The sequence below is a fragment of the Hydra vulgaris genome, chromosome 11, assembly GCF_038396675.1.
Source record: "Hydra vulgaris chromosome 11, alternate assembly HydraT2T_AEP".
NCBI classification, from domain to species: Eukaryota; Metazoa; Cnidaria; class Hydrozoa; order Anthoathecata; family Hydridae; genus Hydra; species Hydra vulgaris.
This window is the reverse complement of record NC_088930.1, coordinates 23,209,034-23,224,842: the sequence shown is the minus strand read 5'-3', so window position 1 is coordinate 23,224,842 and position 15,809 is coordinate 23,209,034. Positions and strand designations below refer to the sequence as shown.

Below are 15,809 nucleotides of genomic sequence, written 5' to 3'. Positions count from 1 at the left end.
ATATATAATTAATTAGTTTATAATTATTTATTTTATATCACTCTTTATTATATCGCCTTTCTTATATTATTTTTTTTTAATTTGGCTTTTGAATATCATGACGAACCAAATAAACTTTATTTCAAGAATTCTTGTCCTCCTAAGCGTCTTTTCTCCTTGTTTATGTTTATCAAGGTTCGGACGTTGTACATTTCTAACTGTGATAACCTGAATGCGCGTCAAGTTTTATTTATCGGGGTATGGAAAGATTTAGGCCGTGGGTATAACTTTCCACAATTCTCGTAGCTTAAATAAATGTAACTATTTTGGAAAATGATTTTTAATGATATATATTAGTGCAATATTCGAAAATTTGAAATTTTTATACACACACTTACCTAATTTTCTGTACCTACAATGCAGAAAATTAGGTAAGTGTGTAAAAAAATGTGTAAAAAAATAAAGCCATGTGGCCCACATGCTTTTATAAAAAGTATATTTTAAAGTTTAAACTAAATTGTTTAAATTAAATAATACTATGATAAACACTTTAATCAGTTTAATCACCACTAAATTGAGTTTACTAACCTTGGTGAGGTGAGTTTGCTCATCTTTGAGGTATGCTTACTCATCTTTGAGGTGGGTTTACTCGCCTTTGAGGTGAGTTTACTTACATTTTAAGTGAGTAAACTGTCTAAAGTATTTATATATTTTTTTCGCACAGGGGAAAGTTGCACAAAAAAAAAATGTTATTATTCATGTTTTAGCAAGACTTATTTAAATTGAAAAAAAACAACAAACATAGTTTTGCAACACATTTTAGGTAGTTTACTCACCTCAAAAGTGAGTAAACTGCTTAAAGTGGTTAACATGTTATAATAATAACCAATAGTAGTTATTGGTTTTGTCAAAAGACTTATCAGAAATTTAGTCTGATATCTTTATTATAGTATCAACAAAACTTGTATAAAATGACTATTTTATATAAGTTTTGTTGATACTATAATAAACCGTTAAGTTCTAAAGTGTTATGCAATTGTAGTTCAGTTTTTAAATTCTAGAGAGTACTTTATCTTAAAGATATTTTTCTTTCAATATATAAAAGATTCTTTTATGTATTGAGCAAGTTTTCTCAGAGTTAGTGCAAGGTAAGTCTATTAAAGATATGCCATTTTAATTTAGTTATATGTATATGCCAATTAATTTAGTTATAAGTTTATAATTTAATTACACAATTTCAATTATAATATAATTTATTTTAAGTATTGAAGTAGTATTTGAAATAGCGTCAAAATTAACTTTGAAGAAAACAAAACCAAAAAACATTTTTTTATAATACTAATTAAATAAAAAGTAAAAAAGTAGTTGAAAAGTTTTTAATTAATTTAAATGTTTAAAAATTTTTTTCCTCAAATGGTTTTCTAAAAAGTCACTCAATGTATTGATTTTTTGATACAACCAAAAAGTCAATATAAACAGAACTATGCAATATATTTTTTAAACAAAAAATTAATATACTTATGGATTGATTCTAAAGTATTTTTAAAAAATGAGCAAATAAAAGCTAGAAAATAATACATATCTAAAGGATGACAATTACTATAATCTAGATAATACTTATAAGGGGTCGTCCACAAATTGCGTCAAGCAATTTTTGACTGTTTTAGACCCCTCCCCCCTTGTCACAACATGGTAACTCTTTAATAACAAGTTCCTATGAGTCGTCACAAGACCACTAACCCCTTTCCCCTTGGACGACCCCTAATAAAGTAAACATAAAATATTTTGTCCTCTATAAGTTTAAATTGGTCTTTGTTTCAGCCAGATAGTTTAATCATTTGGTCAAAAAAAAAATTTTTTTTTAGCACCTACATTTTAATACTATATTATTTCCCTAGATAACTATTCGTTGCTGTTGTTTTTATCAATTTTGATCAAAGTATCACCTGCTTACACTAGGCTTGCTTTTTAAATTTTCATTTTATACTTATTTACACTTTTTTCATTCCTTAAATAACGAAACACATAACAATATATTAGTGTCAATACTTAAATAAGCAAAATAGGTTAAATCTAATTTTTAAACAGGTTAATGCCATGAAGGGTATCTTGTTGTAAAAAATTGCTCAAAGTCTTTCATAATGTCATTTTCAAATAAAGAATGACACGGAAACTAGTCCAAACCACACAAGTGTACAACCAACATTTAACTTTAAAGAAAATTTAAAATGTATAAGTATTCGGTGACAAAAAAAAATCATTCAGAACTTTTAATTTATTCAGAACTAGCAACCAGACAATCTCTAATGGACTTATTATAAAAGGACAAAAATAGACTTCGACAAAGCACTAATTGCAACAATTTTAATTACAACTATCAAAAATGAATTGTCTATAAAAAATGTTTGTCTTTCTAGACAATCATTTTAAAAACGGACACTAAATGAACAATCTCGATTTTTTAATGAGGTATAGAAGATCTATTTAATATATAATTTGGACTTTTAACGAGTAATTAAATTTTCACTGCAGCATCGTTTCAAAAACTGAAAACAAGCACAAAATTAAAAATACAATTTTTCTAACAGAAGTTCATTTTTTAATTTTTTGTCCAGCGTGTGCTGTTGATTAAAAAGTTAATGTCTATTTAAAAACCTCAAAATGGACTATTTTGTGCTCAATTGAAGTTCATTAATTACTCAGTTCAGTTGTTTTTCAATTCTCAGTGAATGTGCGTGAAAATTTATTTTTAAAATGCCCTCTCCAGTTTGGGATTACTTCAAAAAAGTTGAAGGTAAGTTTATCATTTAAAAAATTTTCCTTAGTCACTAAAATCTTTATCACCTTCAATAAAATTATTTTAAAAATATGTGATCAAGGAGTTGTCCTTTATAAAATGTGGATTAGTAAGTAGAAGATTCCAATAGGTGTTAAAATTTATTTAGGTTTGTGAATAAAACAATAGTGAAAAAGAAAAATGTTTTTTACTTTCATTTTATTGATGAATATGTACGCAAGTTTTAAACAATAATTAATCATGGGCAATGATCGTCATTTGGAGTTTTGATGTCATTTCAATATTTTTTTAATATTATAAATTTACTACATAACAATCTTCAAATAATACGGTAATGAAAGATTTCTGGTTTTATGAAATCAAGTAAATTTAGACAAAATCATAGACACCAAATAGACAAAAAATTATGCTTTGTAGACTTATGAAGTGAAAATTATTTTTTAACTGAGCAATCTTAGGACACCATCAAAAATTTGATAGACACAACAAGGACAAAAAATTAAACATTTGTTGTGTCCATTACAACATACAGAATTGTCTATGTCTGTGTTGTAAGTCTATCCATAGACTAGTCTGGTTAGTATTCAGAACTGTAAATGAATTTGTAAAATAATAACTTTCTTGTTTCTGCTTTAAATATAAAGATTTTATTATTCAGTAATTAAATAATTTTATTTACAAAATGTAAAAGTATACGGTGAGAAAAAAAAATCATTCAGAACTTTTAATTTATTCAGAACTGTAAATGAATTTGTAAAAGAATAACTTTCTTGTTTCTGCTTTAAATATAAAGATTTTATTATTCAGTATTTAAATAATTTTATTTACAAAATGTAAAAGTATACGGTGACAAAAAAAAATCATTCAGAACTTTTAATTTATTCAGAACTGTAAATGAATTTGTAAAAGAATAACTTTCTTGTTTCTGATTTAAATATAAAGATTTTATTATTAAGTATTTAAATAATTTTATTTGCAAAATGTAACTTAATTACATTGTAAATTAGTTAAAAATTTTTTTATTGTAAATATGACAAGAATCTTTATTTTCTATTTTATTATAAATTAAAAATATTGTTTGATAGTTTTTAAAAAAAAATTAAGTTAATAGTTTAAAAACATATGATTAACTAATTTTGAAATCTAATTTTTAAAGATATAGTCAGTCTAACATGGTGAATAGAACTGGAGAGGCACGTATCAAACCAGAGTAAGTTTTAAGAATTTGTTTTTATGTAAGTATATAAGAGTGAAATTTCCTGGTTTTGTTATCTAATATTTGTATTTTGTTATGTGCAGTAAACCATATGTTTTTTTTGTTAGGTACACTAAAGGATATGTTCATCACACATTAAAAAACACTTATTTTTTAATGTTTTTGTTTTTTATTTTAAGGTTTGTTCGTGAAGTAACTAGTACTGAGGATATAGATAACTCTGATTTTCCAGAAGATGAAACTGCAAATAACTTTGTTTGCACCACTCAGTGTGATATTCAGAATGATAGTATGCTAGAACCACCTCAACAAAAAAAAAAGAAAGGTCAAAATAAATGTCGTGGTAGTACAGTTCCCAGAATCAAAGATATTGATCGTTTGTGTCCAAACTTTTTGAAAAGTGGAAAATGCCAGTATGAAGCCAATTGTAAATTCAGTCATAATGTTAAAAATTATTTAGACAAGCGACCTCCTGATATATCTAATTGCTGTATTAATTTTATCACTTCTGGATATTGTAAATATGGTATAGAATGCAGATACGGAAAAGAACATTTGACAGCAGATTTTAAAAATATAATAGATGAGGAAAAAAATAAAAAATACCTTGCTAATTTGGGTAGTGATAATGCTCTTAGTAAAGAAAGTATGTTAGCTATTAGAAAAAAAAAGTACCAATTTCCGAAAGCAGATTGCTATCTGAAATCTTCATCAGAGAGCACTCATAATTTTCTGGTGAATAATAGAGAAAAAAAAAAGGTACAAAAAATGTTAAATTTTAGAAGAGTTTGTTTTTGTAGTATATTATGATATTATCAACTGAAATAGTGTGCGCACCTTTTAAAATATATGAAATATTGTTTTTTAACTTTAGATTGATTTTAGTAACAAGTTGTACCTGGCACCACTAACAACAGTAATTTTTCTTTTTGTGAACATATAAATAAAAATTGTATTGTTTTTAACTACTTTGTTTTGAAATTAAAATACAAATATAATCAAAGTCCAAATATAAATTCTTTATATAAAGTAGAAGCTTTGAAGCAAGTTAATAACTTGGCTTGCATTAAAGGAATCACAAAGAAATATAAAGTACCTGTATATCTTTTTTTGTAGAGTCACTGCATTAAAAATAAAATAAAATAAGAAAAGAGCACAAAAGAGGTCATTTAAAACTTTAGTTATGCTTAAAGAACAAAAAGAAAAATAATATTCATTATGAAATTTTTGCAACCTCATATGACCATGGTCCTCTAGGTGAGTATTGGTATAAAAACACTAAAATAAATATTTATGTTTTTATTTCAAAAATCTCATCCAGGACTTAAAAAAACTGTTTTGGAAATATTTCGACCATGTTAAGTTTGGATAAATTTTCATTTATGACTATAATGTAATATAAAACATAATTCAGAAAGAAGTAGTTAAATAATGTAAAAAATACAATCACTCGTTTGATAAAGTAAATTTAAAATTGATTTTTCATTCCTTTTACACTTTATTTTCTGCATGATTTTATTCGCTTTTTTGACACCAATGTTACTTTTTTGTGTTTGAATTGCTGTATTGTTATTATTCCAATGTATCCTAAAGATTGTTTGTCCTGCTTTTAGGACTAAATCCAAGACATCCTATATATTGAGGTGTAGGAATGTCTTTTTCTTTAAATTACTGTTGGATCAGTACAACAACTCCTTTTCTCACTCCAGTATTGGCACTTGTGGTATCACAGATTATTATTTGAATGCTTTCCTGCAAATGGTATTGGTCTACCACCTGCAAATGGTATTGGTCTACCACCAGTTATTCCATTAAATATTAATGATTTTCCATCACTAAGAGTTGGTGTTGCTAGGCAAACTTCACGGTTCTAGTTTTTTAAATTAATACATTAACTTGTAAGGAACTTCTCCTTACGATTTAATCTGCATTTCATGAAAATTTTTTATCTTCTGATGCCAACCAGATGCCATCTGTATTTACATGAGCGCATTCCTTATGGTATTTGAAAAGGTTTTTCATGTTTTTAGTTAATGCATTAATCTTCCTTACTATTGATTTTTTTGTTAAGAGTGGAAAACTTTATTTTTCCCACAATTTCTTCCCACAATTCCTCAGCTATAACTTTAATTTTGACATTTCCTGATTTTTCATCTTTTGCAAGAACCTTCCAATAATTATCATTTCTTTTGGCATTCTAAATAAGCCGTCATGTAAATCATTAATTGTTGGCTCTTTACATTTGACATTTTCCATAAAAGGTAAATTGAAAGTAAACACACTAAAAACAATCCCAGACATGCAACAACTAAAAGTGGAAAAAATTAATACATTAAAGTGCAAATATTCACAGAAAATTAAAAGTTTCCAAAAAGATTGGTTGTTTCTATTGTGTCACACTTCTAACGAAGTATTTCAATCTGTGTCCTCTGTGAGGTTTTTGTAAAGGAAAAGAAAAAAACATACCGTGTATGTCATATTGGCTCATGTAGTACTAGGGTCATGAAGTCAGTTATTTTAACACCTAACAATGATAGCTGTACTTTTATTAATACTGACGTATGTATTTAAATACCAGGTAAACAGAAAACAATAAAGCTGCAATAAAATAATGTGTGATGATAATGACATCAAAAAATCAAATAGAGGTTTTGAGTTCTTTGACTAATAGTCAGTTGCTACCACGTAAGTTAGTAATAAAAGTTAATTGCATTGTTTTATTAATTAAAAACATAAATGCAAAAGAACAGAAATTATCATTTTGCAGATATAATCAGAATTCCAGATATTTTTTTTAACTTTTAGCTTTTCTGGATTTCCAAAATTTTCCGTTAATACAAATTTAAATATATGTTTTTGCAATATTTTTGTTTCTTAACTTTTTTTAATCATTACCCATACAAAAAATAAGAAAAGTTCCAAAAAATTGAGAAAGCCATCAGGGGCTGTCTGGGGGGGGGGGGATGTTATTAGAAAGTGTCACCAAATATCACATGGAAGAGGGGAGTGGTTTGCTACAGTGTGATGTGACAAAAAACTTTTTTAAATTAAAATTATCACTGCATAATTAGTTTAAATTGCAAACTCTAAGATATATTTAATACTAAAATTTTTAAGAAATATGATACGTCACAAATGGCGAGTTTTTTGTTTAATAGAATCATAAAAAATAAAAGTTAATGTAATCAATTTTTTGTTAATTTTTTGTACATTTACCATAGAGGATCAGGAAAGATTAATCTAAATTTTTGCACGCATAAAATCTTTTTTTATGCGTGCAGACATAGAAACACCACATAGTGGGTAATTATTAAAGAGCGATTTATATTATTATATAAAATAGTTGCTTAATTTTAGTGTTATTAGTTGCCTAAAATAAAATCTTCAAATAAAATACATAATTGATATTTTTCTTGATTGCCATTGGATCAATAAAAATTTTTTTTAGTTTTGCAATACTATTATTTTTAATGTTATAATTATTATTGCTTTTAATATTTTGTGTTACTCAACTGCAATAAAGTAATCTAATTTCTTTAGTTACAATGATAATGAGTTTTAGTATTGTTAACGCTATTAGTAATATTATTTTTACTGTATACTTATTTTTATCAGAATGGTTGTAAGGAAAATAAATTTGTGTTGATGTTGTACAGAATAAAAATAAATATGTGTTGATGTTTTAGAATAAAAATGTCTAGTGAAAAGGAACAACTTTACTAATCTGTTTATGAAGGATATTTAAAAGCATTTGCAAACAAACCAGAGCAAAGCAAAATTCTAAATAAGAAACAAATAAAATCTTGTCTCAGATTAAAACAAAAACCAAAGCATTATCTTAATGAAATATAAAAGTTGAAAAAAAGATTGAAAGAGCTAAAACAAATTGAATTCCAAAATAAAGTTGGTATTTTATCTTAATGATCAAAATTACAGAACAATAATACACCAGAAAAGCTTGCTGTTAAATCTAAAATCACTTTTGATGAAATGACTGATGCGACTCCATCAATTACAAGTGAAGAGAGTGAAAAATGGGTTGCAAGAAAATTCCAATTTGTCAAAAGTTTTAACAAAACAAGCCCCAGAGCATGATTTCTCCAGATCAGGAATTTACTTAAGACTACTTCTAACCAAATCGCACAAGCACAGAAGGAAAAAGATGTTAAACTGCAATTGTTAGGTTAATAAGAACACAAAGTTCTGAGCATAAATATCATGCAGACACAAAATTTTCCAAATCATCCATTACCCTTGAAAAATCATCCAAATCATCCAGTACCCTTGAAAAGCTCGCTACAGTCTAGGGTCCAAAAAAAAGATTTTTCACTTCAAGGATGATAGCCTAGGTCCTAATTGGATTGAGAGATGCAAACATATAAGCACCAATGATGATGCATATGGATTACAAGGTGACTTTAGCTGGTCATGATTTTGTAGTTGCTCCTCAACACAAACTTATTTCTTCAGTAATTGCAGTCATAGAAATCAAAAAAAGATTGCAAGGAAAAACAAGCAGTCACATACTTTGGCCCAACACACATAGCAATCAGTAGTGCAAAACATTCAACAACAGCACTTAGTCACTTAGAGTAAATGAACAGTTCAATTTTCAGTAAAAAAGCTGCTTTTAAATGCAGGATGATGGTTACTTAACCATCATCCTGCATTTAAAAGCAGCTTTTTTACTGAAAATTGAGCTAACAAACCTGGTATGATTATAACTGTTGATGGTGGGCTGATGATAATCCAAGATATAAAAAAACAATTTATTGTGATAAGTCTACAAAAAAAAATTACAAAGAGCATGATCTTGATGATCACAATGACCTAGCAGGAACTATACTTCCATTTGATAATTTTGAAAGCCAACTTAATTCAAGAGAAGAAATAATAGACAAAGTTATTGAGAAGGCAAATTTTTCCATACCTAGTTCTTGCACAAAATTGGTATATAATCTTTATGGTTTTCCATATGGTAATCTAATGGTAATCTAATCTATATGGTAATCTATATGGTTATTGATGGATTTGAAACAAAGAGCCAAACAGTGAAAAAAATGTTCAGTTAAAGCAGATATTAGCAGAGTGGTATGCTTTTTTCCTCCACCAATTTCTTTTTTCCAAAAAGAAAAAGGCCTTGGATGCGATTAAACAAATAACAATTTTGAAAGCCTCTTTTTAAACTTATCACTTAGCAAAATATTTTCCCCACGAAAGTTACAAAAAGTTTCCCAAAGGATCGCAATTCCACTCATATTGAAGCATTCGAAATTCCTTACCAATAAGAATTAATATGAGTTGTAGTCTATATTTTGACACTATCAAATCAATGAAGCAACACTAATCAGTTTGCCTAAGTTTTAGATTATTGAATGAGATTTAAAAAGTTAGACTCTAATTGTCTAATTGCCTAATGTCTATCTAAACTCAAGCGTGTCTTTTTAAATTCAAACTAAGACAAAACTGAGTGATATGATCAGGAAGATGTTGATACCTCTGACCTCTACTGGCCTATTCTTTAATAATTTATTAACAATAATAATTTATTAATTTAAAAAAAATTACAATTAAAATATACACTTATAAAAATTCTAATTTTTTGTCTTTCTCATTTTAATGTGACATAGAGGAGGATCTCAAAAAAAGGCAAAAATAGCCCCTGAGCTTATAGCAAAGTTAAGACAAATATCAAAGAAATAAATTTTTTCTGGATTTTTATTTGCAAAATATTTTCCGGATTATTAAAATATGACTTGAATAATCACTGATGGAAGTAAGATAAAGAGACAAGTTTAAAAATGTCAATTTAACTTTTGCAACACCAAAAATCAATTAATGGTAATAAATAGTATCATATAAATAGAAGCCAAAGAAATATTAACTGGACCAACACAAAAGTTTTAATTTTAACTGTTTAAAAATTTGTATTAAATTTTTTATTAGTTTATTTGATTTAATAATAAAATAAAAAACTGTCTATGAAAATTATCGATAATAAATACTAATACAAGTAATAGTTTTTTGCATTTAAAGAATTATTATTTATTTTTTACTATTTGCACAAACAAACTATTAATGTAGTTTTACCATTATAAATATAATTTTTATTTTGGTTGGAAATTTACCTTTTCGTCGAGTTTGCAAAAGTTTTGGTGCTGATATAACTTGTGGAGAAATGGCAATGGCTACAAATTTGTTGCAGGTTAACAAAATATACTTTTTATGTATAATCTATTTTATTTCCATTTTATATGTTTTTCCAAAAAAATTGTATATGTTTCTCCGTAAGAATTAAAAAGATTCTTTATAAGAAGATTATTAACTATATTTTTATCTTATTTAATAACTGTTTTATATTTACACTGTTAAAATTTTTTAACATTTTCAGGGGCATCAATCAGAATGGGCACTTGTAAAGAGGCATTCTTCAGAAGATATATTTGGAGTCCAGGTTCTTGTTTATTAGTTTTTTAATACGTCTATTGATTTAAGGATTGTCTTATAACTTGTTGCATGTTCATGGTTACCTACAATTAAATTTATATAGGAGATTTTATTTGAGGTTTCTTCTCCTAGGTAAGTTGCTTTTACCATAGCTAAAGAACTATATCTATATTAATGTGGGATTAGTTTAACATCATGACCAGAGCAAGACCAAAATTTATGGATTTATTTTTTTAATTTTAGTATTGTGGCTTTTTTTAGTTATGTGGTGGTTACCCTGATTCAATGGCTAAAGCTGTTGAGATGCTTAACAAAGAATGTCAAATTGATTTCATTGATATAAATATGGGTTGTCCTATTGATCTTGTTTTTAAAAAGGTAATTATTCTTTTAGATCCTTAATATATTTAACTTATATAGCTTGATAATTATTAGCTTTTTTTTTTTTTTTTAATATTAGCTTTTTATAAAACTTTTTTTTACCTTTTTTTATCAACTTTTACCAATCATAATTTTGGTTGTAATAACTTCAGGGAGAAGGAAGTGCATTAATGGGTAGAATGAAAAAGCTTGAGGAAGTTGTTAAAGGAATGGTGCAGGTTTTTTATTTTTGATTGATCAATTGATAATTTTAAGTTTTCGCTTTTTTTTTCTTTATCTGAAAAATTAATATTTAAATGTAATAAAAAAATGATATTTAAAAAACATATACATGCACACACACAAACATCTTTACATATTTAGTCTCTGATAGTCATTGATGTCATTCTGAATTCAAATCAGTCATCATCATCATCATCATCATCATCATCATCATCATCATCATCATCATCATCATCATCATCATCATCATCATCATCATCATCATCATCATCATCATCATCATCATCATCATCATCATCATCCAGAGGCGTGGTGGCCCCAAAGGCTAAGCAGGATTCCCGCATGGGCTTTTCACTTTTTCATCTAAATATGGGCCTTTTGGCAAATTTTAATTTTTTCTACATTTTAAAGAAATTCCACAAGCATTTAAAATATTTATGTTAGCACAAATTAAATTTTTATTAGTCACTTGATTTAAAGTCTTCAACTTTGAGCGCAATTATATTAGTATTTTGCATAATAATAATATTGCTCTGAAAACAAAGTAGATGTTTTGAGGCGTATTATGGTATTTTTTTCATGAGAAAAATAATGAACCCATAAACGGTTTTTAACGATCGTAGTGTTGACAAAATAAGTTTAAGAAAGTCCGCAGACCCAACAATAATAATAGCTATTATTATTGTTGGACTTAATTTAACCACAAAACATTTTTCTTAAATAAATTAAAACGCAATACAATAACTATATAGTAATTGTATTGCGTTTTAATTCATTTAAGAAAAATGTTTTGGTGTTAAATTTTAAATTAAGTTTTATATAAATAAGGATCAAACTCATGTTTTGCATATTTGTAACGTTTCGAAACAGATATAAACTTCTTTAATAATAAATAAAGTTTTTTATTTTTATACAGTTTATATTATTGTATGTAAATAAAGAAATCACTGCGTAATATCTTGTCCTCTGACAGATTAAAAAAAGGATGATGAAATGCTAAATAAAGCTACATTATAAAAACTTTTATGTTTAAACTGTCAATAACGGCACCATTTTTAAAGCGGCATTTTAGCTTTTGTTTATGCGAACATGTTAAAACACAGAATTAAACAAAAGTATAAACTAAAAAGAATTTTCTCATAAAATAACAAGAATTTCTTATTTTTCAAGATTTTCCATATTTATTTTAGAAAAAAAATTATATAAAGTTTATATTATTATATAATAAAATATATATCATTATATAGTAACAGAAAAATTAAAATCTTTGATTTTTAATTTTGTGTGGGGATATTCTTCAAAAAATAAAAAGTTGTGTTTTAAGAAAATCAAAACAAAAATGGTCGCTGTATCGTGTTGTTACCATTTTTTATTTTGAAGTATTACAAACAATGTTATTAATTACAAATTGTATCATCTCAACTTGTTGGTTTGTATTAATGAATTATTAGAATAAGGTCAGTTATTATATATATATATATATATATATATATATATATATATATATATATATATATATATATATATATATATATATATATATATATATATTTATATATATATATATTAATATATATATATATATATATATATATATATATATATATATATATATATATATATTTATATATATATATATTATATATATATATATATATATATATATATATATATATATATATATATATATATATATATATATATATATATATATATATATATATATATATATATATATATATATAGGCCTTTACATCAAGCATATATGGTAAAATCCCGCATATATAGGCCTTTTAATAAAAATCCCGCCTGGGCTTTTTAGAGCCACCACGCCCCTGTCATCATCATCATCATCATCATCATCATCATCATCATCATCATCATCATCATCATCATCATCATCATCATCATCATCATCATCATCATCATTGTTATCATCATTATTTTAGCATCTTTGATTTTGTGCTTTTTTATGTATTATTGTTTCTTCTATAAACATGATTTTGAACATCTTTTTAACTGCAGCTTTGTAATGTCATCTGCACTCTCTGCAACTTCGACATGTTATCTGTAATGCACTCTCTGCAAGTTTCTTTACTTTCCCTCTTTTTTTTCTTTCTGAATCTGCTAGCTCTCTGTTGATACTTAATCATCTGCATCTTTATCCTCTACATACCTAAACCACCTTATTCTTTTCTGATGGACCCTATCAGACAACCCTTCAATTCCCATCTTTGATCATTGCTCCTTTTCTTATCTTTTATAATAACACTACTCATCTATCTTATCATAATCTTATTTACGCTTCTAAGACACATCCATCTTATCTGTTTATTTAACTATGGACATGTTTTACTGTCATGCATCATAACTCTAGGCGCATATGGTCTATAACATTCCTTTAGTCTTTAATAATGTAGCTCTTGCTGTCAGAAGTAGAGATGGTCAGACATACCTAACTCTTTCCCCTGATAATTTTTTTTATCCACCATCTAATTTAATCTCTGAGATATTAAAACTCTTCTCCCACATCTTTTTACCACTACCTATTTAAGTCTCTTTTTTTGGTTTCAATGTATTTAACAAAATTTCATTTTCTACACTTTAAATCAATCAATTTTATAAGTACATTGTATATCACTACATTTCTTGTGAGCCCATTGCTTACACACTCCACATTTCTAATTTTTCTGTTTGTTAATTTCTTGGCTTAACAATTTACAACTTTTACATTATTTATGTTTATCCTAAGTTCTTTGCTTCCACTTCATCATTCCAACACTTATATTAGTGTTTCAATAATCGCATAAATTGTCTGCATATAATAGCTTCCGCGGTATATCCATGTTTATTTTAAATCTTTTATTTTAACTGTTGTTGTGACATTTTCATCCATACCATAATAACTGTTACCAACCATTCTTTAACTCCTATATATCTCAAACCATCCACAAAATCTCAAGTCCTTGCATGGTTATCTGTTGAAAGCTTTTTCTTAAGTCAGTAAATGCCATCTACAGATCTTTTATCTATTTCAAAAATCTTCTTTAAACTCAACAATAAGTATTAAATCTGTTGTTCCCTGTTCTAGTCTAAAACCAACTCTCTGTGTTAATTACAATGCTATTATTTTGTTAAAAATATTTTTTCTGTATTTCTCCTAACCATTTCCTTTGCAGCTTTGAATACTGAATTACTTGTGTCCTCTAAATTTAGCGCCTTATCTGATTGAGTTTGAATACACTTGTTTTGCCTTTTCCCCATTCATAGACTTTTCCCATATTTTACATGAAGTTTTTCACATCATATAAAGTTTTTACTTTTTACATATACGTATATATGTACATTCATACATACATACATACATACATACATACATACATACATACATACATACATACATACATACATACATACATACATATACACATACATTATACATACATTCGAGTGGTTCGAAAAACAACTTTTTTTAAAATAGTCTGCTGCCCTTAACTGAATGTGTTTTATATAATACAAAAACACTAGGTTTAAAATTTTTTTGAATAAAAAATATTTTTAGGGGTGCCTCAAGCCCCTTAAAAATTTGACAGGTCTCTAAAGTATGCCAACCTGGTACTCAAAAGAAGCGAAATTATATAAAAACTAATATTAAATTAGTTATGAATTTTGCCTAATATTAAATTAGTTATGAATTTTGTCCAGTAAAAGTGAATTCTGGCCCACTGTGCATTATTGGTTTCCCCCGCCAAAGTTTCTAAACTCACTGTTTCTAAAGTTAGGGCGATTGCTCAAGAACTCCAAGCAACATCTGTCTTGAAAACACCTTAAGTAGTTTCCATTTTAGGGGAAAGAAAGAAACTATTGCTGTAAACAAGATATTTGCAAACAAGTATGATTGGCAGCTGCAGAAAAGAAAAAAAACACACCTACAGCTGGTGTTAAGAAAAATATATAAAGAGATTTTTAAATGTTTTTAATAGTTTATGTTGCAAACTATAAAAAACATACTTTTTCGTTTTGCTATGTATCATTTAAGTACCTGTGTTTAAAGAAGTACCTAATTTTAAAAATTTTATAAGTGTTAAAGATTTGCGAACAAAAATGGCGATCTTAAGACGTTGTCCTGTCTTCGACATTATTTTTGGATGTCATTCACTCTAAGTGCATTGTCAATAGCAACTTTCCCTTTATAGGATAAAACTTTAAGATCAATCATTTATGAAATAACGAGCGAGAAATTATTATTTATATATGATTAGGTAAAAAAATATTGGGTGGTTTACCCTAATATGGTTAAAAAAAAAGGAAAACCAATGTTTTTTAAAAGTTCCTAATAAAATAATAAATATAAAACAGCAAAAACTAAGTTCAATTTAAATTCTAAATACAAACTATTTATTTAAATTGTAAGCAAAGAAATAAAAAAATAGAAAAATAGAAAAAAGAATGTTTTATTAATTCTAAATAAAATAGTTAAAAAAAATCAACAAAACTTTTTTTTGTTTTTCAAATTTTTAACCAAATGTTGATATTTGAAGAAAAGGTGCCAACCCATGTTTTAGGTCGACAATTTTTTACTGACCTTAATTTTCTTAATTCCGAGGGCTGCATACATACATACATACATACATACATACATACATACATACATACATACATACATACATACATACATACATACATACATACATACATACATACATATAAATACATATATATTAGATTGAATTTTTCTTTTCGAATAAAAAATAAAAAAAATGAAAT

General features: G+C 26.5%; 1 protein-coding gene across 1 annotated transcript in view; it reads left to right on the top strand.

The window, feature by feature from the left end:
- Positions 1–231: 231 nt before the first annotated feature.
- Positions 232–15,809, top strand: part of LOC100199545 (tRNA-dihydrouridine(47) synthase [NAD(P)(+)]-like) — a 33,393-nt gene continuing 17,815 nt past the window's right edge. Inside the window, exons 1-7 of the mRNA XM_065810486.1 lie at positions 232–3,986; positions 4,172–4,751; positions 4,867–4,910; positions 10,110–10,197; positions 10,384–10,446; positions 10,701–10,817; positions 10,973–11,038. Coding sequence (XP_065666558.1) covers positions 3,949–3,986; positions 4,172–4,751; positions 4,867–4,910; positions 10,110–10,197; positions 10,384–10,446; positions 10,701–10,817; positions 10,973–11,038 — 996 coding nt within the window. The 5' untranslated portion in view covers positions 232–3,948. The remainder of the gene's footprint in view (positions 3,987–4,171; positions 4,752–4,866; positions 4,911–10,109; positions 10,198–10,383; positions 10,447–10,700; positions 10,818–10,972; positions 11,039–15,809) is intronic.